Source organism: Mastigoproctus giganteus, chromosome 5 (assembly GCF_048544385.1).
Source record: "Mastigoproctus giganteus isolate SK-2022 chromosome 5, ASM4854438v1, whole genome shotgun sequence".
NCBI classification, from domain to species: Eukaryota; Metazoa; Arthropoda; class Arachnida; order Uropygi; family Thelyphonidae; genus Mastigoproctus; species Mastigoproctus giganteus.
Window position 1 is genome coordinate 3,171,485 of NC_143579.1, and position 14,165 is coordinate 3,185,649.

Sequence of the window (14,165 nt, forward strand, 5' to 3'; positions counted from 1 at the left end):
CCTGTGGTTTTCTGCCACTGTGTGGCTATTACTATGTATAAATTGAATCATTGTCCCTATTCTTGGCTCTTATGTCTAGTAATTCCTAAACCACTCTGTGGTTTTCTCCAAATCAACTTATAATTATTATATGAATCTGAGTTGCATATCACTCATTAATTGTGCCATGTTGCCCTCTTTGTTCTGTCAAGCTTGCTAAATCTCTTTTCAGAATCACACATTCTCTAATGGTATAAAGGCAGTCAATGCATTGGATTTTATGGAAGTTCAACATAATTTAATTGCCCTTATAAAAATATACAAAATCTTGTATATTTTGATCTCAATCTCACTGATAGTGTAAACAGCTTCTTAGCTCACTGTAATCCCCCTTTCTTGAAATTATGTTATTTCTCTTACTTCAATTACAGAAATCTTATTTATTATTGTCTACTTTAGGACACTATGGTCATTTGCTACTAACAGTTCCTGTATCGTCATATTTGTGATATTACTCAGACTGCTGGTGATGGCCAAATCAAGGATCTTCATGCCCCTTATACTCTCCCTGACATGTTGATTCAAATAACAGTCAAGTTGATGCAAAAAAAACTTGCCCCACAGGTCAAGTGAGTAGCCCACAATTTCCAATCAATTAGTAGTAAGTTGAAGTCTCCCATGATTAAGTACTCAGTTTACTTGCCCATTCAATTTGCATGCAGAGACTTATTATATTTATCACTAACATGTCATCCTCATTTTTAGTTTTCCTTTATCACTAACTATCTTGCACCACACAGACTTAATGCTTTCTTGAGATTGTTCTGATACAGGATTATGATCTTAATGCATTCAAACAGCACTCGATCGAAGCTTAATAATAACTTGCTCTCTGTTCTTGTCTGTCCTTCCTATACACATTGTATATTTCTCAGTGAAACTCATCATCACTGTATTAGAGTGACAGTTCATTTAGCCTCATTGTAATATCAGCATCTATAGACCTAATCAGTTGCTCATATTTTTTTATCCATTTTTCTGACTGTGCCCCTCATTAATATATAAACATTTTATACTTTGTATTTATTTGTATTCTCTTCTCTGGTACATGGCTTTCAATTATTGAAGCATTTGCTTCAATAATTGAAAACTTTAATTTTGTCATTCTTAATGATAATTTGTGGACCTTTTTGAAGATGCAGTTCCCTTGGATTCTGGAAGCCTCTCATTTAAACTCTTGCATACTGTGAGAATGTGAGAGACCTTACCCATTCTCATAAACTATATGTTCCCCAAATTTTATACCTTGCACTCCCCTTGAAATATTTCAAAAAAACTCTCCCCCCCACCCAAATTCCAGAACCAGTGCAGATAAATAGATTTGACATAAACTGCCCCTTGAAATATAACTAATCATAATCAGGGTGGAAGTTTTTTGAAATGACCACCCTAAGGTCAAGGCTTTTTGAGTTTGAATTCGATGGTACTATGTGATAAGTAAATTATGTCAAAGCAGAGGATTTAAATTTCTGTTTATACTCTGACACGACAACCAAGTCAGTGGAGTTTACAATAAATCGTCAATACAAATATTTATCGTATTTAGTAGTCACGGGCTTGAACCCCGGTCCACTCAAGGAACGCGTGCTATGCACCCTCGCTCCTGACCACTGGGCTACGTCAGGCCCTAAGTGCTTCATATAAACAACTTGTGCACCCACACTTTAGGAACCTCTGCCATAATCAATTGCATATCTAGGTCTCTATTTGCCCCTCCCCCCTTTCCAACTAGCACTCTCACTAAATCCCTAAAAGTTCTTAAGCTATATGCAAAGAGATGTATTCTATTACACTAACTAATATAAATACAGTATATAAATAAATATTATGTTTATGCTCCTGTATAATTACCTACACAAAGAAGGAAACATTTGTATTTTTTATCTATTTTTTTGGCTAGTGCAGCAAAACATCTGTGGCTTCCTTGCACTATATGGCTAATACTAATACAAGGTAGAAATAAGAAACAGTACCATATGTGAGAGAGAGAGAGAGAGAGAGAGAGAGAGAGAGAGAGAGAGAGAGAGAGAGAGAAAATAATAAAATAAACCAGAGTTAAATATAAGAAAATGATAATAATAAAATCATTTATATGTTATGTCTAAACATTTTGCCACCTGAAATGAGACATTATGGCATCTTTATTTATATTATGTGCAATTAAAAATTAAATGCTTAGCATCTTGAACTGGTTTCCTCTTTACCTTGTTTATCACTGAAACCCTGATTACTAAGATAATAAAAAGTAGTCTTGCTGGACTTAATGTTGACTGTTTTCCTCTATGCTGTTCATCTCCCAACATATTTTGTGTTAGATTTTTATTCTTACCCAGAGCCTCTTTCCTCTGTTTAAAAGATTAGAGGAAAGGGGGCCATTGATCTACTTCTGTGCATGTTACTATTTGGTTTTACATCAAATATAAATAAATAAAACTGTTTTTTATACTTTAAAATAATCATGTAAGATCAGGGGTGTTTTTTTTTTGCAAGATACACAACAAAAATATTACGATATTGTATGGTATCGTGTGGAATTGAACATGCAAGTGAGCAACACTACATCTTAAAACTAACCACTTGGCTATAGGCATTTCTCTATATAAGTAATACAGAGGAATTGCATACATTCTACATGTATACTTTGTTTTACATTTTGTGTGCTTACCTTTATTGTATATTAGTTAACCTCAAGATATTTGTTTTTATTTTCTTGTTTGCTTTATCTGGTAATAAGATTTCATGAGGAAATAAGATTTTATCGATCAGTTCCTGTCATTTATGCTTTTGGTCTACCATTGTGGTTTGGAGCTTCACAAGACTATCTACCCATTTTAAACTTACGTGTCCATCTCTTAACTGTGGCATGTGATGAAGCTGTGCCACAGAGTATCAACCAAGTGTCTGTGGATCTCAGCTAAATCTTTGAGTTTTACTTTTGAAAATATTTGCTCACTGCTCATGTTTGTCACCAGTTTTCAAAAATCAGCACACTTCACAATTATAATGATCTATTTAAAAAAAAATATACATATATAATTTTTTTTTTTTTTTTTTTTTTTTTACCAAAAAAAAAAGGGTATCCATGAGACATTCATTTCGTATTGCTGTGTCTGTTAAATCCCCTGATGAAGTAGTTGAGAGATGAGATGGCCAAGTTGAGGAATGTAATTTTCTGTTTCTTCTAACCATTTTATATTCCTTTTCAAATTGATCTTTTATTTTATTATTTTTTAACATGGTTCCTTAGCCATAGAAACATACAGATTTAGTATTTAATTAGTAAAATAAGGATTTAACAAAAAAAAAAAAAAAAAAAAAAAGAAACCGGCTACTGCTAGCACACCAAATTGCCAGTTAGCACTATTAGGCCTTAATGCCTTCCATCCAGGTTATAAATTCACAGCAAACACGAATCTGAAAATAAATAGGATCATGCCTTAAGTAAAACAATGTGCATATAATGTTTTATTGATAACTATTACAAAGCATTAGTGCCACATATCTACAGCAGCAATCTGAAAATTAACAGTTTATCTATGTAGTAGGCACACTTGAAACTCTTATCAAAATTTTAAAAAGAATTATTTTTTATGTGATAGCTATACAACATTCAATTATATTTTCCATGTTAAATAAAAGTCTGTGTGAGTGTAGAATTATTATTTCTGTGTTATTTTTTTAAATTATTTCCTTAAACCTTTTGAACCATTGCCATTCTGTATTTTTGGATGTTGGTTTTCCCATGTCCCATTAAATTTGAGTACCATATTAGTTTATCAGTTATCTGAAACATTTGAAATTTTACTTCTCCCATATTTTGTAGTCAGAAAATATTGGAAACAAGATATCAGTTTTCTGTGTAATTTTTTTTGCTTTAAATTATTCAACTTTCATTATGATATGATATATTAATTTTGTTTCTGATTTTTTGCATTCTGCTTTGCCTATAGCTTATGTTCTTATTTTTTGTATAAAAAATGTTGATTAGCTTACATTTCATACCTTTTGTATGATGTTTGTTTAATTTTATACCATAATTTTATTATATTTCATTCCATTGATAAAGTAATCATGCTATTGAATAATGATGCATTTTATTATCATTCTCTTCTCTACATTTTTAGGTGGTATTACTGGAGGAATAGAGATTTGCATTACTTTTCCAACAGAATACGTAAAAACTCAACTCCAGTTAGATGAAAGATCTGCAAAACCTCGCTATGCTGGCATTGGTGATGTTGTACGCCAAACTCTTAGATATCATGGTGTTCTTGGATTATATAGAGGCTTAAGTGTGTTAATATATGGATCAATACCTAAATCTGCTGTCAGGTATGTTAAAGCATATCTTTTTGGAATATTATTTACAGACATGTTACGTAAAATGCATTGCAACTTGTATTCTTTTTATGGAATTGTGTATTTGCATCAAAGAAGCATTTTAACTCCTAGAGAATCATTGTTATTCAGTTGAATAAGTACTTCAGGACTGTGGCATTGTGAAAGAAGGGTTTTAAGTAAAGTCTCACCAATCCCCTCAAAGAAAAAATTAGTGTATTAAAATTTGTAGTCTTTATTTAATTATACATAAATATAGTCCCTGTTAATAATTTTTGACCATGAAGTCAGCACTAAAAGGAAGGATGAAGATAAATTTATATAAACTAAAAATAATTCCTCCAAAAGAAAGTGCACACTTTTTGTAAGATATGTCATTAGGAAAGTTAAAAAAAAAAAAAAATATAAATATATATATATATATATATACACACACACAATGGATTTTGGTTAATTGGGACACATCGGGACTAGATCACTTTGGCCCAGTTAAGCGATGGCCACAATTAAGCAAAATTTTAATGAGCTGAAAAACACCTTCTAATGGAGGCAAAAAGGTATGAATAAAATAAATGGAATGTGGCATTTAAAGAAAGCACACTGCATTTAAGTTATATTGATACAAACATTTATTTAAAAATAACTAAAGTGAAAAAGCAAAAAAAATGTACATATGTACATTTTTTATTATAATGTACATATTTTATGAAGATACAGTACATAATAATGTCTGTGTCAAGCAAAGGTTACACATTACTTAAGGGTTCTTACTTTGAAAAAAAAATTTTCACATGTACCCTGACGTGTTCTCTTTATGGACTGCAACTGAACAAAATTGGCACAGGTATCTAATGCTGATAAAGGATTGCCTTCCTGCATGAAATAGCATCTCAATTCGGTGATATATTTCCTGGCATCCTGGTTAGTCACTTGCTTAGGCATATCACCATCATCATTTTCATGGTCTTCTGGTGGCTCTGAGTGATGACGGTGATATACTTAAGCAAGTGACTAATGAGAATGCCAGGAAATGTATTGCCTTATACAAAGGGAATCATTTCCTTGTAATCTTCATTTTCATTGTGGTATTGAAGGTTTTCACCAATCATAAATTTTTCACAATTTTGGACATGTTCCAAAGCCATTTCATTTTCTCTACAGCTCATCACATTTGAATTGCAATTAGTCGTGAAACCACATTTAGCAAAACAATTCAGAATTGTTTTGCTGGTTATTCCTCACCAGCTATCGGTGATAAATTGTACAGCTTTTAACATTGCAACTTTTGCACTAACTTCTATTGATTTTGAAGATTATGTCAGCAGATTTTCCTCAATTGCTGCAAGGATGTGATTAACCAGCTTTCCACAATAATAGGTCTTCAAATTTTTTATAATTCCCATGTCCATAGGCTGTATCAGGGATGTGGTTAGGTGGTAAAAATTCCAGTTCAATATTTATTAAACCATCTACATTGGGTGTGCCATGCAGTTGTCCAATATGAACAGAATTTTTCTTTACCTCTGTTGCAGTTCCATGTCCCAGTTCATTAGCCATTGTGTAAAAATACATGTGGTCATCCACGTCTTCTTATTGGCGTAATACGAAACTGGCAAACTGCCTATTGTTAAGCCCCTTGAAAAAAACGAGGTTTGACACTTTTACCAATAACCAAAAGTTTGAGTTTTTTATTTCCTGACATGCTTGAGCAGCACAACACTGTTACACAATCCATTGCTTTCTTTGAACTGGACAGCATTGTGTTGATAGCACAGGGAACATCCAGCATAACATGATAATACAGGTCTGTTTCATCAGCATTGTAAATGTCACCCCCTTAAAAATTTTTTTAAGCAATTCTGGCAGTTTTTCAGATTTCCATTGCTCAGCCTCTTAGCATCAGCACTGTCCTTCTCGCTGTGTGCCTTTTTGTAACTAATGACATGTCTACATTTCCATCGAGACAATCAACCATCCATTGCTTCGAAATTAACATTACCTAGCTTTTTGGCCAACTCAGAAGAGTTGGCCAAAAAGCTAGGTTATGTAATTGGTTATTAGCATAAGGCCGCTTACACACACAACTCTTTTAGATACAGTGGAAAACCATTGATTCAAAGCATCCTTGATGTCTAGATCTTTGCCTTCTCTCCTTTGCTTATGAGATGTTTTATTTAAACCCACACGCGATGTCCACTCTCTAATTTTTTCTTGTTACCATAGCAGTTGTGAAATTGTAGATTTTGGCACGTTAATTATCTCCACTAGCTGATGATGACTGATGTTAGGAGGTTGACTTTTTAGTTTGTCAAGAATAGTGATTTTGATTTTTTTCTGAAAGCGACAAATCTTTACATGGTATCTTGACAGGTGTCTTAAATGTACATACTGAAAAAAAAAAAAAAAAAAAAAAAATCAGTGCAATGTTTGGTAGTTTTTAATCTGTCTTAACTTATTTTAAGATAGAAACCTGCTAGATAAAGGCAAATTTCCGTACATCTATTCTACTACTGTCTTTCCTGAATTTGAATTTATGCCCCCTCACATTCATAATCTGAGCAAGCAGAAGAATCCCATCAGAATTCAGTATGCTCAACCCAGTCAAGGTCTTATACACCTCAATCAGATCACCTCGCGGTGCCTAGTCTCCACGGCTTCAATTTGCAGAACTTAAGCCTCTCTCTCTCTTGGTAAGAGGACCCCCTTCGTTCCCCTCACCAATCTTGTTGACCTTCTGTACATGCTCAAGCAACTCTACATCTTTCCTAAAATGAGGCCTCCAGACCTGTACGCATTACTCAACGTGTGGCTGGACCATTGCCTTATACAAAGGGATAATCACTTCCATTTCCCAGCTAGCAAAATTCCTGTATAGCATTGACAATACCCCATGACCTGCTCTGGCAGCCTGTTGTCATTGCTCAGAAAACTTCATATCCGACTGCACAATTACTCCCAGTTTTTTTTCATTTTCTACCACCCTAAGTATAGTACCACACAGTTGGTACATTTCTCTGTGGTTACTTCTACCCATATGTAGTACTTTGCATTTGTCAATTTTAAACTTCAGTTGCCACTTCTCAGCCCATCTGCCCAAATTTTTCTAGATCCTCTTGCAGTAGCACACTACCATTAACAACCCTGCAAACCTCTGTATCTACAGATTTTGACACTAAGTCTGATATACTTCCATCAATATCTTTGATAAATATACTAAACAGCAGGGGGGCCCAACACTGAACCCTGTGGAACTCCACTAATAACATTAGTCAACGAAGAGCAGTGCTCATTGATTAAAACCCTGTCTTCTCCCACTCAACCTCCCTTTTATCCATTGTAACAACTTATCCTTAATACCATTCTGCTCCAATTTGTACAGTCATCTTTCATGTGCAACAGTATCAAAAGCTTCCAAGAAATCCAAGTATATGATATCAAAATTACTTTTTGCATTCAGTTCCTTTGTAACTAAATCATAGTATCCAATCAAATTTGTCAGACAAGACTTTCCTTTACCAAACCCATGCTGTGTCTGAATTATCGCTGCAGTCTTGTCTAGATGATCCTGCAATGCATCTTTAACCAGTGACTCCATTAATTTCTCTGGAACAGAACTTAAACTAACTGTTCTGTAATTACTCGTGTCACCCTTAGATCCCCCCCTTTGTGAATTGGGTATACATTTGCATATCTCCAGTCCATGGGAACTTCCCATAAGTCTAAAGGATGCTCTCATAATTACGGCTAAGGGTTTGCTTAGTTCCTTTTCCTCCTCCTTTAATATAACTGGATTGATCCCATCCACCCCCAGGTGCCTTTCTTATGTTTAACTTCAACAATTTCTCTTCCACTTTACTCTCAGTTATTACAAAATCATTAAGCGCCCTGTTACAGTTTAATAAACTTTTGGCATTTTCCCCTTAACTCATCATGTGTAAATGTAGAATGCAAAATACTCATTCAGGTTATCAGCTATCTGAGCAGGATCATCAACAGTCAAACCATCGATATCAAATGGACCAATCAGATTTATCCCCTTCCTTTTAGAGTTTATATAAAGTAAAGAAGTACTTGCTGTTTTTTCTTAGCATCCTTTGCCAATGATTTCTCGTAACCTGTCTTCACTTGCCTAATCTGCTTTGTGACTTGATTACAGACTTAGCTTATATCTGCCATAGGCTTCTATGATAATTTATATTTCTTCTCTCCCACGAGTCTCATTAGTTCATCCGACATCCATTTAGGCCTAAACTTTGAACAATATTTCTTAATCAGTATGAAAAGCCTAGTAGCTTCCACGATTAATTCCTTGAATGCTTCCCACTTAGAATTTGCTGTTGGTAACATCATCTGTCTGAGACCACTGTAGTCACCTTTTCAGAAGCAAAAACACTTACCTTTACCACCTGATGGTAGCTACATCTTTAAGTAAATCTCACATCAGTACACTGCGTTCACTGCCACCTAGTGGTTCCTTTATCTGCAACTTCTTAATGCACAAATAATGACTTCCGATAACCAGATCAAGAGTATTACCCTCTCCAGTTGCCTCTCAAACATGCTGCTGCTGCAGAAAACAATCATCCAATAAATCCACAAAAGACTTGCTAGTGTGCAAGTAACCAACCCATAAGTTCCAGTCAATATCTGAGAAGTTAAAATCCCTCATTATAACACAATCTGATTTACTCCATTCTATTTCCCTGTAAAATTGTTTGTTTTACTCATTAGGCCTATAACACACTCCTACTCTCATTTTTGCTTTCCTAGTGCTTATGTCACACCAGACTGACTCAATGTTGCCTGTCCATCCTTTTTGTACCCTGTCTATCCTTTCTGCACACATTGTAATCCACAAATTCCAATTCTGCATTGCTTTTATCTGTCTGACACCACATTTCTATATCCCAACAATATCCGCCTTTGATGTTTTGACCAGAACTTCAAATTCATCAGATTTATTTACTATACTTTGCTTTGGTGTACATGCAAGTATACATGCACCCATTCTTATTCTTAGTTACCCTAACACAGCCCATGTATTTATTTGTTTCATGATGACTGCCATCAGTCCCTGAAACTGCCAGCACCCCACCCTCCAGGCCGCTGCTCATTCTAATAGAAGTAGTGCAAGAATCACCTTCACTTCTGTCTGCGGCTACTTTTAACCCTTTAGTCTACAAATCCTCCCAAGCTAGCAGTATACATATGTACCTACTGTGATCGTAAACAATTGTATATCGCAAGCAAAATTTATATCAGAATCCAATTACCACGATACAGAACAAATGCAACACAACCATTCTACATCACAACTTCACAATAATTGACTCTGCTGCTGACTGCATGATCTCTATGTGATGAGCCTGCGCACAGTCTACATACAGTTTGTTGTTCAATCATGACCTTCACTTCCCCAATTAAGCGGCAAGTTGGCCAAAATAAGCAGAACAAATTCAGGCTAAATACTTGCTTTGTTTCTGTTCTTCAAATTTTGTCTCAAATAAATGGCTGCCCCAATTAACCAGAATCCACTGTATATATATATATATATATATAATTTGAATATAAATCAAGATAAAGGGTGTTGCAGAAGGAATATGCTCCTAATATAATTTATAAAAAGTGCCAACTAATAAAAATAGCAAATATATATATATATATATATATATATATATATAAATATATATATATATATAATAAAAGAATAATATTAAGAAGCTAAGTAATCATAGAGTTTGGAGAGTGAGAAAATGAAGATAGTGTTGATTATGGATCAGGGACACTGCATTAGCAAAATGTACCCTACAGCCATAATGTGTATACATATATATATATATTATGAAGAAAGTGTAAAGAAGGTTTTGTTTAATCATATTGAATCTATGGTATACACCAGAAGTGAATTCTATGAAATGGATAAGGCGTGTAGTAATATATGGTAGGATAACCAGGTAAGAGACGAAAAAGGAACAGATAGTTGGTAAGAAATTAAAATAAGAAATGAAAAAAAAAAAAAAAATTTCAAAATTTCTTTCTTAACACATGTATACTGCATATTTGCTCCGTAGCATACAGAATATGTCGGAATCAGAAGCAAGAGCATTGCCATCTTTCTCATAATTTCGGTGGATGGCCTCTGATGAAGACACTGAAATTGCAAAAAATGCTGCAATGTATTCTGGTCGCCTTTTCATTTTCATTTCTTATTTTAATTTCTTACCAACTATCTGTTCCTTTTTTGTCTCTTACCTGGTTATCCTACCATATATTACTACACGTCTTATCCATTTCGTAGAATTCATTTCTGGTGTATACCGTAGATTCAATATGATTAAACAAAACCTTCTTTACACTTCCTTCATAATATATTTAATCATATTGATTAAATATATTATGAAGAAATGTAATAGATATTTATATTTCAAATTAAATCCAATTGAATCAAAGAATAGACAGCAAAAATGAAATGTAAAATAAAAAAAAAATAGTAGAGCAAACATCAGCAAAAACAGTGGCAGCAAACATGTAAAAACGTAACATGTTGCGCGTATTTAACTATAAAATGTAAGGTAAAAATATAATGAAATGTATGCCATTTTCTAGATCCTGTGAAGAGAAAAAGATTTTGAAAAATAAAAGAGTGATAAATACAAGAATAATGAAGAATAGAGTACTGTTGGAGAAACAATCCTAATTAATTTAGGAAAAAAGGTTCCAATTAAAAGAAATTTAGTGGCATCCACTCAGCTGAGCACCATTTTCTGAATTACATGAAATGCCACTATATGCAATCGTAATCTGCCAACATTACAAACAGATAAGTAGAAAAAACTGAAAATAATTTCGAATTGGACAGAAAAGACTGGCAATTATGCCCCATCTTGTCGGAGGACCACGAGGCCATAATAGTCAGGGAGACTGCATTTTGAACGCTAAACAAATAAATGCTACAACAGAATGACCCCATGGATCCGGGGGCTTCTGAAGCCCCTGGATCCATAACCCAGTCTTATATATATATTTTATAAAAATTTTTTTATCAATTTCAGTTTCTCATTCCTGTTTATTAAGACTTTCAGTAATTTAATTGCATCTTTATAATTTTTTTATATATATATATATATATATAAAGTATTTCATATGTACACACATGGGCGAAATACCCTTAATTTTTGTTATGCTGCTCTGTTTTATTATGTTATTTACACTTCCAATTATTATTATTATTATTATTAAATCTTGCTTATTGCATGTGAATTATAATTGAATTGCTTAAAACACTAGTAGCTTAACCCAAATGTTTTTGAGTAATATATCTGCCAATGGAAAAGTGATTATGAAGGTGAGGTAACTACAGAGCCTGCCAAAATTAGTGTAGGAATTTTATATTTTGGAAATAATAATGGAAAATTTTTTTAAATTCCAAAATAATCTTAAATTTATAAATTATTAACTATGAAATATAATAAATAATTCCTACTAAATGACCACCCGTGAGTGCTATAAATTGGTGTGTTCTTTAAATAACATTTTCTGGCCTTTAAAAATCTAAAGAAAATGTCAGACATTTCCTTTAAATTTTTATTTATATTTTAAAATTTTCATTTTGTAATGAATAAGATTTACTCATTAAACAATTAAAAATTATAATTTATTTTCTTTCAGATTCGGTACTTTCGAAGCATTAAAAAAACGAAATTTAGATGAACGAGGTAACCTTCCACCTAGCAAACGTTTGTTATGTGGGCTTGGTGCTGGAGTTTCAGAAGCAATATTTGCTGTTACACCAATGGAAACAATCAAAGTAAAGTTCATAAATGATCAAATTGGAGCAAATCCGAAATATAAAGGTTTCTTCCATGGTGTAAGAGAAATAATACGTGAACAAGGTATGTTTGTATACAGTATCTGAAATGTTCAAAATGAACTGGAGTTTATCATCAGTCTTGAGAAAATACCCATCCAGTTGCACACTTTGAAAAGTACAAAGTGTTCTCCAGGAAAAATCGTTTTGGAATAACAGAGGACAGCAACCCATCGTGAAAACTCCCTAGAGAATTACAGGATAAAGGAGAGTGTACACATTGATTATTAATATTTTTGTTTTGACTCCAATACTTGTGCCAGAATAAAAATATTAATAAGTAGTGTGTATGCTCTGTCTGTAATCTTTGTACTTTACTTCTTTTTTTTTTTTGTTCTAGCAATGTTATTCATTATTTATCTTCTTCTCATCAGCTCTTTATTAAACTTTCCAGGAATCTGTCAATTTGTGTTTGAAACAGAGTTTAAAATGAGAACCAGATTTTTGCATAGGAAATTTTCTGCAGTATCAAAGAAGTTCTTTGCTTTTCACTAGCTTTATTTTATAATTAATGATGTATTCTAATGTTTTGACTTGTGTGTGTGTGTGTGTGTGTGTGTGTGTGTGTGTGTGTAAGTTTGCATAGATGGATGTAAAAATTGCACAAAGTGCCAGTAACTAGAAGGGTAAGAATAATAGAAAAGGAAGTATAGTAGATATGTAAAAGGTGGAAGCATGTTAATATCCTAAAAGTTATGATGAATTAAGAAAATTATGGGTTGAATTACAAAGCCAATAGAAGTTGGGCAAACTGTAAAGTAAAATTTAATAATACAGTAAAATAAAAATAAAATAAAAAGTGGTACAGCTGTCATCAGATATGGGGGGGAACATATTTAGATAAAGGTTAAATACAAGTAAGGCAAATGTGCAGAATCTGATGTCAGCTGAAACAAATTTAGGATTAGTAGAGACATATGATGCAAGAAAGCAAGCTTATGCGGCATCAGCCAAAAAAAAAAAAAAAAAAAAAAACCACTCCCATTTCACCCCTCCATTCGTTTGAAATACCTGTCCAGCTGAGCCTTAAATTTATTTAGGCTATCAACTTTCACAAGGGATGGAAGTCTGTTCAACCAACCAACCAACTACCCGCTGGCTAAAGGCAAATTTCCGCACATTTATTCTACGTCTGTCTTTCCTCAATTTGAATTTATGCCCTCTCGGGTGATCATTAGCATTAGTAGAGGCATTTGATGCAAGAAAGCAAGCTTATGCAGCATCAGCCAAAAAAAAAAAAAACCCACTTCCACTTCACCCCTCTGTTCGTTTAAAATACCTGTCCAGCTGAGCCTTAAACTTATTTAGGCTATCAACCTCCACCACAAGGAATGGAAGTCTGTTCCACCAACCAACCACCCGCTGGCTAAAAGCAAATTTCCGCACATCTATCCTACATCTGTCTTTCCTCAATTTGAATTTATGCCCTCTCAGGTGATTTTTCTGAGCTAGAGGAAGAATCCCATCAGCATTGAGCATGCTTAAACCATTCAAGGCTTTATACACCTCTATCAGATCACCTCGCTGGTGCCTAGTCTCCAGACACTGTAATTTGCAAAACTTAAGCCTTTCTTCATAAGAGCACCCCTTTGTTCCATTCACTAATCTTGTTGCCCTTCTCTGTACTTGTTCCAGCAGCTCTACATCCTTCTTGAAATGAGGCCTCCAGACCTGTATACAGTACTCTAGGTGTGGCCTGACCATTGCCTTATACAATAGAATAATCACCTCCTTATCCCTGCTGGAAAAATTCCTGTATATCATTGACAATACTCCACGAGCTACCCTTGCAGCCCGTCTGCACTGCTCAGAGAACTTCATATCTGACTGCACAACCACCTCCAAGTCCCTTTCATTCTCTACCACCGTCAATGTAGTAGCATTAGCATTAGTCGAGGCATATGATGCAAGAAAGCAAACT

General features: G+C 34.0%; 1 protein-coding gene across 1 annotated transcript in view; it reads left to right on the top strand.

The window, feature by feature from the left end:
• Nucleotides 1-14,165, top strand: part of sea (mitochondrial citrate transporter scheggia) — a 109,466-nt gene that overhangs the window by 38,114 nt on the left and 57,187 nt on the right. The window contains exons 2-3 of the mRNA XM_090373046.1: nt 4,164-4,371; nt 12,046-12,269. Of these exons, the coding sequence (XP_090229172.1) occupies nt 4,164-4,371; nt 12,046-12,269 (432 nt within the window). The remainder of the gene's footprint in view (nt 1-4,163; nt 4,372-12,045; nt 12,270-14,165) is intronic.